Below are 15,000 nucleotides of genomic sequence, written 5' to 3'. Positions count from 1 at the left end.
AGACGGACAGACACCATCTCTACCCTTTATATATATATATATTTTTAATTTCCTGCCCTTACAAAACCTGTTATAATTAAGGGGGCGTCTTTTTAAAACCGCAGAGAACTGACATCATTTTTTTCCCTGGGCGGGTTGTGGAGTAAAATGAGGATGTGGCCTCTGTTTCTCTGACCAGTTGAACCATTAAAACAAACCAGAGCAGATCCTAATCTTTCCCAGCACTGGGACGGACTTTAAGGATTGCGCTGGTGGTTTCCAGGGGTCACAAATTAGATAAAGGGGCATTCAGAACAGAAAATAGGAGGCACTTTTTCTACACAGAGAATTGTGAGGGTCTGGAACCAACTCCCCAGTAATGTTGTTGAAGCTGACACCCTGGGATCCTTCAAGAAGCTGCTTGATGAGATTCTGGGATCAATAAGCTACTAACAACCAAACGAGCAAGATGGGCTGAATGGGGCCCTCCTCTCGTTTTTCAGTATCTCCCATATGATATTATTATTATTATTTTTATTGCCTGCGTGCAAAACCTTCCACTTTCCTCTATTAAATGTCATTTGCCACGTGTCTGCCCAGTTCTGGATGCTGTCTGGATCATTTTGAATGACCTTTGCTTTCAGAGCTTGAATCAATTTAAATCATGTTTGTAATGTAAACTATTTCCTGTGACGTCAGACCTTTGGTCCTTGCCCGTCCTCTCGAAGTTCCATTCTTAGCTACGCCCTCGGTACCTGAGAAACGAAACTTAGAGAAGCAACGAAAGTTATGTAAATCTCAGGGGGGGAGTGAGGGGGGGCTGCTTTGATATTTTGGGTCTATCTTTCTTTAACAACATCGACTATAAAAATAGTGTTGTTGTTATTATTATTATTATTATTATTATTATTATTAATAATAATAATAATAACTTAATAATAATTATAATAATAAGAATAAATATTATAATACCGTAGTAAAAATAATCACATCATAATCATAATAATAATAATAATCATTATTATTAATAATAATAATAATAATAATAATAATAATAATAATAATAATAATGTGCTATTAGTCTACATCCTGCGAAAATTATTTTAAAATCACAAAAAAAATTACTATCAAAACTTGAGTTCTTATAATAAAAAGAAAAATAATTGAGTATATATATATAATCAAAATGTTTTATTTTAATAGTTAGTTAATAGTTTTATTATGTTAAGAACTCAAGTTTTGTTTAAGTTTTTATTTTTGATAAATATATCTTCTTTTTTAAGGAGGTATAACTGCAGTGTACGGAAATGAAATGAGAAATTGTTTATTTGAGATGCAACACAAAAGGTTTTAATGAATTAAACATTTTATTTCCTCATTTATTTTGTAATCTTAAACATTTTGTGTGCATCTCCCAAAACAACTTTTCCGTTTGTTCATATATATATATATATATATATATATATATATATATATATATATATATATATACACACACACACACACACACACACACACACACACACACATATATATATATATTAAATATAAAAAAAAACATTTATATATAAAGACGATTACTTCTTAAATCTCACCATTTCCTCTTCTCTCACCTATAGAACTGACAGCATACTCTGCACTGGGACTTACACACATATTAATATACTATAAATACACATAGAAATGTATATATATATACTGTATATAAACACGTGATGCCACTTACCGCGAAAATTATGTTAAAAAACTCCAGCAAAAGTTTGCAAGACTGCCCGTGAACGTCGAGTGCCATTGTGGAGAATATTATTATTATTAATAATAATAATAATAATAATAATAATAATAATAATAATAATAATAATAATAATAATAATAATAATAATAATTAAAGAACGAGATTATTCGGGTAAAGGTATCACAAATCGTAAACAGGAGGATGTTAAGATATTAATAATAGGATTGTATTTAGCTCTCCGATGCGACGGTGTTTGTACCCTGCAGTGTGACTGATGGAGTGACCGAGTGGGTTACGGTTTGGCTTTTTAGAAACAGGGGCGTAGCTAGGAATACATTTTTACTGAGGCAAAAAAATACATTTTTTGTCTAAAAAAAAAATCACCCAAAAAACCTGTATATCCTGTTCATGAAGCGTGGAGATTAGTAATGCAAGCTGCACAGCAATTCAAGTCGCTAACTATTTTTACACGCGACTCGCCCTGGGTGACGTTTGAAATTTCATGACGCATATATATATTGTAACACTTGAAATGTATTTGCTTGCGATTGTAAGTCGCCCTGGATAAGGGCGTCTGCTAAGAAATAAATAATAATAATAATAATTATATATATATATATATATATATATATATATATATATATATATATATATATATATATTAAACAAATCCAGCAAAAACCACACCAACTTAAAATGAGTCTCTTCACAGTGTGAGAAACGTGTGATATTCAAATGACAAGAAGAACGGAACTTATAAATAAGTACATGGGTTTAGCGCTGGTAATGCGGGAATCCAAACACGGAGTATTACGATCATAATAATAATAATAATAATGGTTTTGGTAATGGCAATTGTTATAGCAATGTGGGCAGCAGTGTGGAGTAGCGGTCAGGGCTCTGGACTCTTGACCGGAGGGTTGTGGGTTCAATCCCAGGTGGGGGACACTGCTGCTGTACCCTTGAGCAAGGTACTTTACCTAGATTGCTCCAGTAAAAACCCAACTGTATAAATGGGGAATTGTATGTAAAAATAATGTGATATCTTGTAACAATTGCAAGTCGCCCTGGATAAGGGCATCTGCTAAGAAATAAATAATAATAATATTTTTTACTTTTAATATTCAGGCAAGTTGTGCTGGGGTGAGTTTAGGCAAACACGATTACCTTAGCTGCGTGCCTTTGAAGTAAGATTAAACTATTATCGTTATTTATACACGAATAAGATCACTTGACTGAATATAATTTAATTAATAGAGAATAACACTAAACTGATAATGACCTAGTTTATATTTAATTAATCTTTTTTTTTTTTTTTTGTAGTATCCAAACTACCCAGCGGCTACTGACGCAGTCGCACCTCTGCTAGCGTTAACTGCTGGCTGGAAGAGTCGAGTAAACTCAGAAACTGCGCCCCTCTGTCCTCCATGTTGGCTCTAACGGTCTATGTTTTGCTCTGCGATCCTCACGCAGCGTTAGAGCCACAATGGCGTCCGTTTCATACCCGCGACGCTGAACCCCCAGCGCGCAGGCGCAGCTGGAACATTCCACCGCCCAGGAAACAGGATGAGTGACAGCTGCAATTGGCCAATCGTAGTGCGTGATTTCTTCCCCCTTTTAAACCAATGGTGTTTTGTTGTTTTTGAAAAAACAGAGAAAAAGGGGCCGGATTATCAATTTTTAATTTTTTTTGCATATTTGTTTATCCGCGTGAAGGTTGAAATGTTCCCTTGTACATAACTGAACTGTTTCTATGTTATTATTATTATTAATTTCTTAGTAGACGCCCTTATCCAGGGCGACTTACAATTGTTACAAGATATCACATTATTTTTACATACAATTACCCATTTATACAGTTGGGTTTTTACTGGAGCAATCTAGGTAAAGTACCTTGCTCAAGGGTACAGCAGCAGTGTCCCCCACCTGGGATTGAACCCACGACCCTCCGGTCAAGAGTCCAGAGCCCTGACCACTACTCCACACTGCTGCCCTATGTTAAATACATTACTGTAACGCCAAAGTGACTATTTAAAGCCACATTTACAATTAAATAATAGTAATAATAATAATAATAATAATAATAATAATAATAATAATAATAATAATACAACAACAACATGACTGTAATTCTATATAAAGACTACGGTAAATAATATAACTGCACCATGTAGTATTTTATCACAACAGATTTTTTTTTTTTGCAGATTTTAACATATTAAAATTTAAAACATACAATTTTGCAAAAATATATATATATATAGATATATTTTTAAAACCATACAATCGTATCTAGACCAATCTAAGGTCCGCCGGTATCCCAGAACGCAACGCGCGGGCAATAGCAACCGTGCAGAATCTCCCGGACCGGAAGTATCTAGCCTCTCTTTCCCGTCTCTTCCGGTAGCCAAGTTAGCGGCTCATCCTCTCCCGAACCGAGACCCGACCGACCCGGAGCGGCTCCAGAAACCATGTCCTTCCCCGCAGAAGAGGTAGAAACGGAGGTAAGACCCTCAGGCGGGCTTTATTTACTCCGGAAAATAACGCCGTTCTGCTTCGGAGAAACGAAACGGCTTCCCCGTGGATTTAGACCCGCGTGGCTGTGGATATTCAAGCCAGCGTTGTTATTATTATTATTAATGTGCCGGTCCAAACTTTCGGTTCGCAGTCGGAGGTTAAATTGGACCGATCTGCCTCTAAAATGTATTGATTTTTGGGTATAAAGTAGATACCGCTGTTTTAATATTGATCCCCCCCACCAACGTGACGTCAGTGTTTTATTACGTCACTTGAACCCATCGTGTTTTGTGTCAGGCATTGAAAAATAATGCAATTCGGCTCTCACTATCGTCGTGCTTTCACTGCAGTGATCCAGGGAAATGGCAATCAGACTCCTATTGCACAGCAGTGTGATCCAGTCCAGGTTTTACTGCTCCCAGCTTGATCAGCCCCCAGTGTGTCCAGCTAACAAGCTCAGGTGTGTCTTATTATTAAACTCCTAGTGAAACCAGGACTGGATCACACTGCTGTGCAGCGGGGGTCTGATTCCCAGCCCTGTGGTTGTTTTCTTTGTTACTAACCTAGTCTTGAGCAATCCTCACTCGTTTTAAACTCCATGTCAAATATATCTGTGTTTATTTTTTTCCCCTGGTTGACAGTACGATCCTTACACCTACACACAGGACTATGACCTGCACACAGGTAAGGGGAAACGCTTCCACAGGCCCTTTGATATTCCTGTTGTGTATATGTGTGTGTGTGTGTGTCTGTGTATGTGTGTGTCTGTGTATCTCGGTGTCTGTGTGTGTGTCTGTCTGTTTGTGTGTCTCAGAGTCTGTGTGTCAGTGTGTGTGCGAGAGAGAGATTACACACGCTAGTAGTTGTCTGTGTGTGTGGCTAAGTGTGTGTGTGGCAGTGTTTGTGTCTCAGTGTCTGTGTGTCTGTTTGTCTGTGTGTGTCTGTGTGTGTCTCAGTGTCTGTGTCTGTCTCAGTGTGTGTGTCTGTCTCAGTATGTGTGTGTCTCAGTGTCTGTGTGTCAGTGTTTGTGTGTCTGTTTGCCTGTGTGTCAGAGTTTGTGTGTGTCTCTGTGTGTGTGTCAGTGTTGGTGTGTCAGTGTGTGTGTGTCTGAGTTTGTGTCTGTGTCTCAGAGTCTGCTTGTGTGTGAGAATGAGAGAGATTACACACGCTGCTAGTTATCTGTGTGTGTGTGTGTGTGTGTGTGTGTGTGGTCGCTCTGCCCGGCCTGTGTGACCCCCTGTCTCTGTGTCAGTGTGTGTGTGTGTGTGTGTGTGTGTGTGTGTGTTCGTGTTTGCTCTGCTCGGCCTGTGTGACCCCCTGTCTCTGTGTCAGTGTGTGTGTGTGTGTGTTCACCCCCGTGTGACCCCCTGTCTTTGTGTCAGGTGACCCGAAGGCGGACCTGGCGTACGAGCGTCAGTACGAGCAGCAGACGTACCACGTGATCCCCGAGGTGATAAAGAACTTCCTGCAGTACTTCCACAAGACCACCTCCGACCTGATCGACCAGAAAGTGTACGAGCTGCAGGCGAAGCGCGTGTCGAGCGAGAGCATCGAGCAGAAAATCTACGAGATCCAGGACGTCTACGAGAACAGGTGAGAGAGACCGACAGAGCAGAGAATCTACCTGAACAGGTGAGAGAGACCGACAGAGCAGAGAATCTGCCTGAACAGGTGAGAGAGACCGACAGAGCAGAGAATCTACCTGAACAGGTGAGAGAGACTGACAGAGCAGAGAATCTACCTGAACAGGTGAGAGAGACCGACAGAGCAGAGAATCTACCTGAACAGGTGAGAGAGACCGACAGAGCAGAGAATCTACCTGAACAGGTGAGAGAGACTGACAGAGCAGAAAATCTACCAGAACAGAGAGAGAGAGACTGACAGAGCAGAAAATCTACCTGAACAGGTGAGAGAGACTGACAGAGCAGAGAATCTACCTGAACAGAGAGAGAGAGACTGACAGAGCAGAGAATCTACCTGAACAGGTGAGAGAGACTGACAGAGCAGAGAATCTACCTGAACAGGTGAGAGAGACCGACAGAGCAGAGAATCTACCTGAACAGGTGAGAGAGACCGACAGAGCAGAAAATCTACCTGAACAGGTGAGAGAGACCGACAGAGCAGAGAATCTACCTGAACAGAGAGAGAGAGAGAGACAGAGCAGAGAATCTACCTGAACAGAGAGAGAGAGACTGACAGAGCAGAGAATCTACCAGAACAGAGAGAGAGAGACTGACAGAGCAGAAAATCTACCTGAACAGGTGAGAGAGACTGACAGAGCAGAGAATCTACCTGAACAGAGAGAGAGAGACTGACAGAGCAGAGAATCTACCTGAACAGGTGAGAGAGACTGACAGAGCAGAGAATCTACCTGAACAGGTGAGAGAGACCGACAGAGCAGAGAATCTACCTGAACAGGTGAGAGAGACCGACAGAGCAGAAAATCTACCTGAACAGGTGAGAGAGACCGACAGAGCAGAGAATCTACCTGAACAGAGAGAGAGAGAGAGAGACAGAGCAGAGAATCTACCTGAACAGAGAGAGAGAGACTGACAGAGCAGAGAATCTACCAGAACAGAGAGAGAGACTGACAGAGCAGAGAATCTACCAGAACAGAGAGAGAGACTGACAGAGCAGAGAATCTACCAGAACAGAGAGAGAGAGACTGACAGAGCAGAGAATCTACCTGAACAGGTGAGAGAGACTGACAGAGCAGAGAATCTACCTGAACAGGTGAGAGAGACCGACAGAGCAGAGAATCTACCTGAACAGAGAGAGAGAGAGAGACAGAGCAGAGAATCTACCTGAACAGAGAGAGAGAGACTGACAGAGCAGAGAATCTACCAGAACAGAGAGAGAGACTGACAGAGCAGAGAATCTACCAGAACAGAGAGAGAGAGACTGACAGAGCAGAGAATCTACCTGAACAGGTGAGAGAGACCGACAGAGCAGAGAATCTACCTGAACAGGTGAGAGAGACCGACAGAGCAGAGAATCTATCTGAACAGATGAGAGAGAGAGACAGAGCAGAGAATCTACCTGAACAGGTGAGAGAGAGACTGACAGAGCAGAGAATCTACCAGAACAGAGAGAGAGAGACTGACAGAGCAGAGAATCTACCAGAACAGAGAGAGAGAGACTGACAGAGCAGAGAATCTACCTGAACAGGTGAGAGAGACTGACAGAGCAGAAAATCTACCAGAACAGAGAGAGAGAGACTGACAGAGCAGAAAATCTACCTGAACAGAGAGAGAGAGACTGACAGAGCAGAAAATCTACCAGAACAGGTGAGAGAGAGAGAGAGACTGACAGAGCAGAAAATCTACCAGAACAGGTGAGAGAGACTGACAGAGCAGAAAATCTACCAGAACAGGTGAGAGAGACTGACAGAGCAGAAAATCTACCTGAACAGGTGAGAGAGACCGACAGAGCAGAGAATCTACCTGAACAGATGAGAGAGAGAGACAGAGCAGAGAATCTACCTGAACAGGTGAGAGAGAGACTGACAGAGCAGAGAATCTACCAGAACAGAGAGAGAGAGACTGACAGAGCAGAGAATCTACCAGAACAGGTGAGAGAGAGAGAGAGACTGACAGAGCAGAGAATCTACCTGAACAGGTGAGAGAGACTGACAGAGCAGAGAATCTACCTGAACAGGTGAGAGAGACCGACAGAGCAGAGAATCTACCTGAACAGGTGAGAGAGACCGACAGAGCAGAAAATCTACCTGAACAGGTGAGAGAGACTGACAGGGCAGAAAATCTACCTGAACAGGTGAGAGAGACCGACAGAGCAGAGAATCTACCTGAACAGGTGAGAGAGACTGACAGAGCAGAAAATCTACCTGAACAGGTGAGAGAGACTGACAGAGCAGAGAATCTACCTGAACAGAGAGAGAGAGACTGACAGAGCAGAAAATCTACACGATCCTGGATGTGAGGGAGGGAGGGAGGGAGGGAGGGAGGGAGGGACACATACACACACTGATAGAGCATCGAGCAGAGAATCTACGAGCTACAGAAGTCTGACACACACTCTTTCTCTCCCTCACTGTCTCTCTCTCTCTCTCTCTCAGCTGGAATAAACTGACGGAGCGATTCTTCAAGACCTCCCCCTGGCCTGAAGCCGAAGCGATCGCCTCCCTCGTGGGAAACGGTAAATAATTCAGCCAGCCACACACGGGGGGGAGCTGAAAACAAGACTCCCAATCGCACAGCAGCGTGATCCAGTCCAGGTTTCACTGCTACCAGCTTGATCAGCCCCCAGTGTGTCTAGCTAACAAGCTCAGGTGTGTCTGATTATTAAACTCCCAGTGAAACCAGGACTGGATCACACTGCTGTGGAGCGGGAGTCTCGCTGTATTTCCAGCCCTGTCGTGACTCTGAGTGTTTGTCTTCTGTGTGAATTTATATATATTTTCTTCTCCCTCCCAGATGCTGTGTTTCTCATCCTCTACAAGGAGCTTTACTACAGACACATCTACGCCAAAGTCAGTGTGAGTTTCCCTCGCTGCGGTCTCTCCTCCCGGCAGGAATCTCTGTATAGAATGAACTCCCTCAGCTTCATAGAGTCCAATGAAAGCTGCTGAATAATGTTCCCTTGTTAACATATTGAATTCCACCCCCTCTATATAGAATGAACTCCCTCAGCTTCATAGAGTCCAATGAAAGCTGCTGAATAATGTTCCCTTGTTAACATATTGAATTGCACCCCCTCTATATAGAATGAACTGATTCAGCTTCATAGAGTCCAATGAAAGCTGCTGAATAATGTTCCCTTGTTAACATATTGAATTGCACCCCCTCTATATAGAATGAACTGATTCAGCTTCATAGAGTCCAATGAAAGCTGCTGAATAATGTTCCCTTGTTAACATATTGAATTCCACCCCCTCTATATAGAATGAACTCCCTCAGCTTCATAGAGTCCAATGAAAGCTGCTGAATAATGTTCCCTTGTTAACATATTGAATTCCACCCCCTCTATATAGAATGAACTCCCTCAGCTTCATAGAGTCCAATGAAAGCTGCTGAATAATGTTCCCTTGTTAACATATTGAATTCCACCCCCTCTATATAGAATGAACTGATTCAGCTTCATAGAGTCCAATGAAAGCTGCTGAATAATGTTCCCTTGTTAACATATTGAATTCCACCCCCTCTATATAGAATGAACTCCCTCAGCTTCATAGAGTCCAATGAAAGCTGCTGAATAATGTTCCCTTGTTAACATATTGAATTCCACCCCCTCTATATAGAATGAACTCCCTCAGCTTCATAGAGTCCAATGAAAGCTGCTGAATAATGTTCCCTTGTTAACATATTGAATTGCACCCCCTCTATATAGAATGAACTCCCTCAGCTTCATAGAGTCCAATGAAAGCTGCTGAATAATGTTCCCTTGTTAACATATTGAATTCCACCCCCTCTATATAGAATGAACTGATTCAGCTTCATAGAGTCCAATGAAAGCTGCTGAATAATGTTCCCTTGTTAACATATTGAATTCCACCCCCTCTATATAGAATGAACTCCCTCAGCTTCATAGAGTCCAATGAAAGCTGCTGAATAATGTTCCCTTGTTAACATATTGAATTCCACCCCCTCTATATAGAATGAACTCCCTCAGCTTCATAGAGTCCAATGAAAGCTGCTGAATAATGTTCCCTTGTTAACATATTGAATTCCACACCCTCTATATAGAATGAACTCCCTCAGCTTCATAGAGTCCAATGAAAGCTGCTGAATAATGTTCCCTTGTTAACATATTGAATTCCACCCCCCTCTATATAGAATGAACTGATTCAGCTTCATAGAGTCCAATGAAAGCTGCTGAATAATGTTCCCTTGTTAACATATTGAATTCCACACCCTCTATATAGAATGAACTCCCTCAGCTTCATAGAGTCCAATGAAAGCTGCTGAATAATGTTCCCTTGTTAACATATTGAATTCCACCCCCCTCTATATAGAATGAACTGATTCAGCTTCATAGAGTCCAATGAAAGCTGCTGAATAATGTTCCCTTGTTAACATATTGAATTCCACACCCTCTATATAGAATGAACTCCCTCAGCTTCATAGAGTCCAATGAAAGCTGCTGAATAATGTTCCCTTGTTAACATATTGAATTCCACCCCCTCTATATAGAATGAACTCCCTCAGCTTCATAGAGTCCAATGAAAGCTGCTGAATAATGTTCCCTTGTTAACATATTGAATTCCACCCCCTCTATATAGAATGAACTGATTCAGCTTCATAGAGTCCAATGAAAGCTGCTGAATAATGTTCCCTTGTTAACATATTGAATTCCACCCCCTCTATATAGAATGAACTCCCTCAGCTTCATAGAGTCCAATGAAAGCTGCTGAATAATGTTCCCTTGTTAACATATTGAATTCCACCCCCTCTATATAGAATGAACTCCCTCAGCTTCATAGAGTCCAATGAAAGCTGCTGAATAATGTTCCCTTGTTAACATATTGAATTGCACCCCCTCTATATAGAATGAACTCCCTCAGCTTCATAGAGTCCAATGAAAGCTGCTGAATAATGTTCCCTTGTTAACATATTGAATTCCACCCCCTCTATATAGAATGAACTCCCTCAGCTTCATAGAGTCCAATGAAAGCTGCTGAATAATGTTCCCTTGTTAACATATTGAATCACACACCCTCTATATAGAATGAACTCCCTCAGCTTCATAGAGTCCAATGAAAGCTGCTGAATAATGTTCCCTTGTTAACATATTGAATTCCACCCCCTCTATATAGAATGAACTCCCTCAGCTTCATAGAGTCCAGTGAAAGCTGCTGAATAATGTTCCCTTGTTAACATATTGAATTCCACCCCCTCTATATAGAATGAACTCCCTCAGCTTCATAGAGTCCAATGAAAGCTGCTGAATAATGTTCCCTTGTTAACATATTGAATCACACACCCTCTATATAGAATGAACTCCCTCAGCTTCATAGAGTCCAATGAAAGCTGCTGAATAATGTTCCCTTGTTAACATATTGAATTCCACCCCCTCTATATAGAATGAACTCCCTCAGCTTCATAGAGTCCAGTGAAAGCTGCTGAATAATGTTCCCTTGTTAACATATTGAATTCCACCCCCTCTATATAGAATGAACTCCCTCAGCTTCATAGAGTCCAATGAAAGCTGCTGAATAATGTTCCCTTGTTAACATATTGAATTCCACACCCTCTATATAGAATGAACTCCCTCAGCTTCATAGAGTCCAATGAAAGCTGCTGAATAATGTTCCCTTGTTAACATATTGAATTCCACCCCCTCTATATAGAATGAACTCCCTCAGCTTCATAGAGTCCAATGAAAGCTGCTGAATAATGTTCCCTTGTTAATAGTTTGTTTTTTATTTTATTTTTCAGGGAGGGCCGACGCTTGACCAGAGATTCGAGTCTTATTACAATTACTGCAACCTGTTCAATTACATTCTCAGTGAGTGAGGGAGGGAGGGAGAGGGATGGAGGGAGGGAGGGATGGATGGATGAAGGGAAGGAGGCAGGGATGGATGGATGGAGAGATGGGGGAGTGAAGGATGGATGGAGAGATGGAGGGAGTGAAGGATGGATGGATGGAGAGATGGAGGGAGTGAAGGATGGATGGAGAGAGGGAGAGGTGAATGGAGGGAGGCAGGGATTGAGTGAAGAAAGGATGGATGGATGGAGGGAGTGATGGATGGATGGATGGATTGATGGAGGGAGTGATGGAGGGAGGGAGTGATGGATGGAGGGAGTGATGGAGGGAGGGAGTGATGGATGGAGGGATGGATGGAGGGAGTGATGGATTGATGGAGGGAGTGATGGAGGGAGGGAGTGATGGAGGGAGGGAGTGATGGATGGAGGGATGGATGGAGAGAGGGAGGGAGTGATGGATGGATGGAGGGAGGGATGGATGGAGGGATGGAGTGATGGATGGATGGATGGAGAGAGGGAGGCAGGGATGGAGTGAAGGATGGATGGATGGATGGATGGAGGGAGGGAGAGAGGGATGGATGGAGAATTGCAGTTCACTGACGCGCCTCCTGGGTTTGTTAATGAATTCAAACAGACGCAGATGGCCCCGCCCCCCTGGAGCTCCCTAACCAATGGCTGTGGGATATCATCGATGAGTTCATTTACCAGGTACCCGCCTCTTGTTTTTGTGCTCGCTCTTTCCTTCAGGCCTCTGTGCAGAACTGACCGTTTTAATGTGAGTGCGTCTTGCAAAGCTTGTGTTGGGGGCGGGGGGTACTGTGTCTCTCTCTCTCTCTGTCTGTCTCTCCTCTCTCTGTCTCTCTTCTGTCTCTCCTCTCTGTGTCTGTCTGTCTCTCTCTAATTAAAACACTCTTTATTGGTGTGACGGGTCACACAAGTATCATTGCCAAAGTTAATGTAGCTAAAAAAAACCCTATAGAAATATTTAACATTTCTATCTATTTATCTATCTCTGTCTATAACAAAAAAACAGCAGAACAGATGCATTGAAAGACCCCTAATCTGCTCTCCCCTCCTCCCCTCTATCTCTCTCCCTTCCCCTCCATCTCTCCCCTCCCCCTCTCTCTCCCTCCCCCTATCCCTCTCTCCCCCCCCTCTCCCTCTCTCCTCCCCCTCTCCCTCCCTCCCTCTCTCCTCCCCCTCTCCCCCTATCCCTCTCTCCCCCCTCTCCCTGTCTCTCTCCCTCCCCTGTCTCTCTCTCTCTTTCTCTCCCTCCCTCTCCCCCTCTTTCTTTTTCTCCCTCTCTCCCCCTTTCTCCCCTCTCCCTCTCTCTCCCTCCCTCTCTCCTCCCCCTCTCCCCTATCCCTCTCTCTCCCTCCCCTGTCTCTCTCTCTCTTTCTCTCTCCCCCTCTCCCTCCCTCTCCATGTCTCTCCCTCCCTCTCCCCCTTTCTTTTTCTCCCTCTCTCTCTCTCTCCCCCTTTCTCCCTCTCCCTCTCTCCCTCCCTCTCTCCTCCCCCTCTCCCCCTATCCCTCTCTCCCCCTCTCCCTGTCTCTCTCCCTCCCCTGTCTCTCTCTCTCTCTTTCTCTCTCCCCCTCCCCCTCTCTCTCTCTCTCTCTCCCCCTCTTTCTCCCTCTCCTCTCTCTCCCTGCCTCCCTCTCTCCTCCCCCTCTCCCCCTATCCTCTCCCCCTCTCCCTGTCTCTCTCTCTCTCTTTCTCTCTCCCCCTCTCCCTCCCTCTCTCTCCCTCTCAGTTCCAGTCGTTCAGTCAGTATCGTTGTAAGACAGCGAAGAAGTCCGAGGAGGAGATCGAGTTCCTGCGGAACAACCCCAAGATCTGGAACGTGCACAGCGTGCTCAACGTGCTGCACTCGCTGGTGGACAAGAGCAACATCAACAAGCAGCTGGAGGTGTACACCAGCGGAGGTGAGAGAGAGAGACACGCACACACACACACACACACACACACACACACACACACACACACACACACACACACACACCACACACACAGCGTGCTCAACGTGCTGCACTCGCTGGTGGACAAGAGCAACATCAACAAGCAGCTGGAGGTGTACACCAGCGGAGGTGAGAGAGAGAGACACACACACACACACACACACACACACACACACACACACACACACACACACACACACACACACACACACACAGCGTGCTCAACGTGCTGCACTCGCTGGTGGACAAGAGCAACATCAACAAGCAGCTGGAGGTGTACACCAGCGGAGGTGAGAGAGAGAGACACGCACACACACACACACACACACACACACACACACACACACACACACCACACACACACACACACACACACACACACACACACACACACACAGCGTGCTCAACGTGCTGCACTCGCTGGTGGACAAGAGCAACATCAACAAGCAGCTGGAGGTGTACACCAGCGGAGGTGAGAGAGAGAGACACGCACACACACACACACACACACACACACACACACACACACACACACACACACACACACACACACACACACAGCGTGCTCAACGTGCTGCACTCGCTGGTGGACAAGAGCAACATCAACAAGCAGCTGGAGGTGTACACCAGCGGAGGTGAGAGAGAGAGACACGCACACACACACACACACACACACACACACACACACACACACACACACACACACACACACACACACACAGCGTGCTCAACGTGCTGCACTCGCTGGTGGACAAGAGCAACATCAACAAGCAGCTGGAGGTGTACACCAGCGGAGGTGAGAGAGAGAGACACGCACACACACACACACACACACACACACACACACACACACACACACACACACACACACACACACACACACACACAGCGTGCTCAACGTGCTGCACTCGCTGGTGGACAAGAGCAACATCAACAAGCAGCTGGAGGTGTACACCAGCGGAGGTGAGAGAGAGAGAGAGGAGGAGGAGGAGGAGATGAGGGGGAGAGAGGGGAGAGGAGGGAGGTGGAGAGGGGAGAGGGGAGAGGAGGGGAGGAGATGAGGGGGAGAGAGGGGAGAGGAGATGAGGGGGAGAGAGTGGAGAGGAGGGAGGTGGAGAGGGGAGAGGGGAGAGGAGGGGAGGAGATGAGGGGGAGAGAGGGGAGAGGAGATGAGGGGGAGAGAGTGGAGAGGAGGGAGGTGGAGAGGGAGAGGGGAGAGGAGGGGAGGAGAGGAGGTGGAGAGAGAGAGAGCTGTGAAGAGAGAGATTACTGTAATCAGAAACAGAGACACACACACACAGACAGACAGACAGACAGACAACAGTAAACATCCACCAATGCTGGGGTCTCTGTGTGCGTCTCCCCTGTGT

The 15,000-nt window shown here is 44.5% G+C and overlaps 2 protein-coding genes across 2 annotated transcripts in view; one reads left to right on the top strand and one right to left on the bottom strand.

Annotated features, from left to right (window-relative positions):
• Positions 1-1,982, bottom strand: part of LOC131735440 (CD9 antigen-like) — an 8,771-nt gene extending 6,789 nt beyond the window's left edge. The window contains exon 1 of the mRNA XM_059021572.1: positions 1,706-1,982. Within this exon, the coding sequence (XP_058877555.1) occupies positions 1,706-1,771 (66 nt within the window). The 5' untranslated portion in view covers positions 1,772-1,982. The remainder of the gene's footprint in view (positions 1-1,705) is intronic.
• Positions 1,983-4,058: 2,076 nt separating this feature from the next.
• Positions 4,059-13,759, top strand: LOC131735438 (eukaryotic translation initiation factor 3 subunit L-like; the record flags this gene model as incomplete). Its single annotated transcript, XM_059021570.1, has 8 exons — positions 4,059-4,218; positions 4,873-4,915; positions 5,614-5,824; positions 8,307-8,386; positions 8,665-8,726; positions 11,626-11,695; positions 12,308-12,381; positions 13,426-13,759. Coding segments are annotated over exons 1-8 (907 nt in total), but the record flags the coding sequence as incomplete, so codon positions are not given.
• Positions 13,760-15,000: the final 1,241 nt, after the last annotated feature.

Source organism: Acipenser ruthenus, unplaced genomic scaffold (genome assembly GCF_902713425.1).
Source record: "Acipenser ruthenus unplaced genomic scaffold, fAciRut3.2 maternal haplotype, whole genome shotgun sequence".
NCBI classification, from domain to species: Eukaryota; Metazoa; Chordata; class Actinopteri; order Acipenseriformes; family Acipenseridae; genus Acipenser; species Acipenser ruthenus.
Note: the sequence above shows the minus strand (reverse complement) of the source record. Positions and strands in the feature narration are given on the sequence as shown.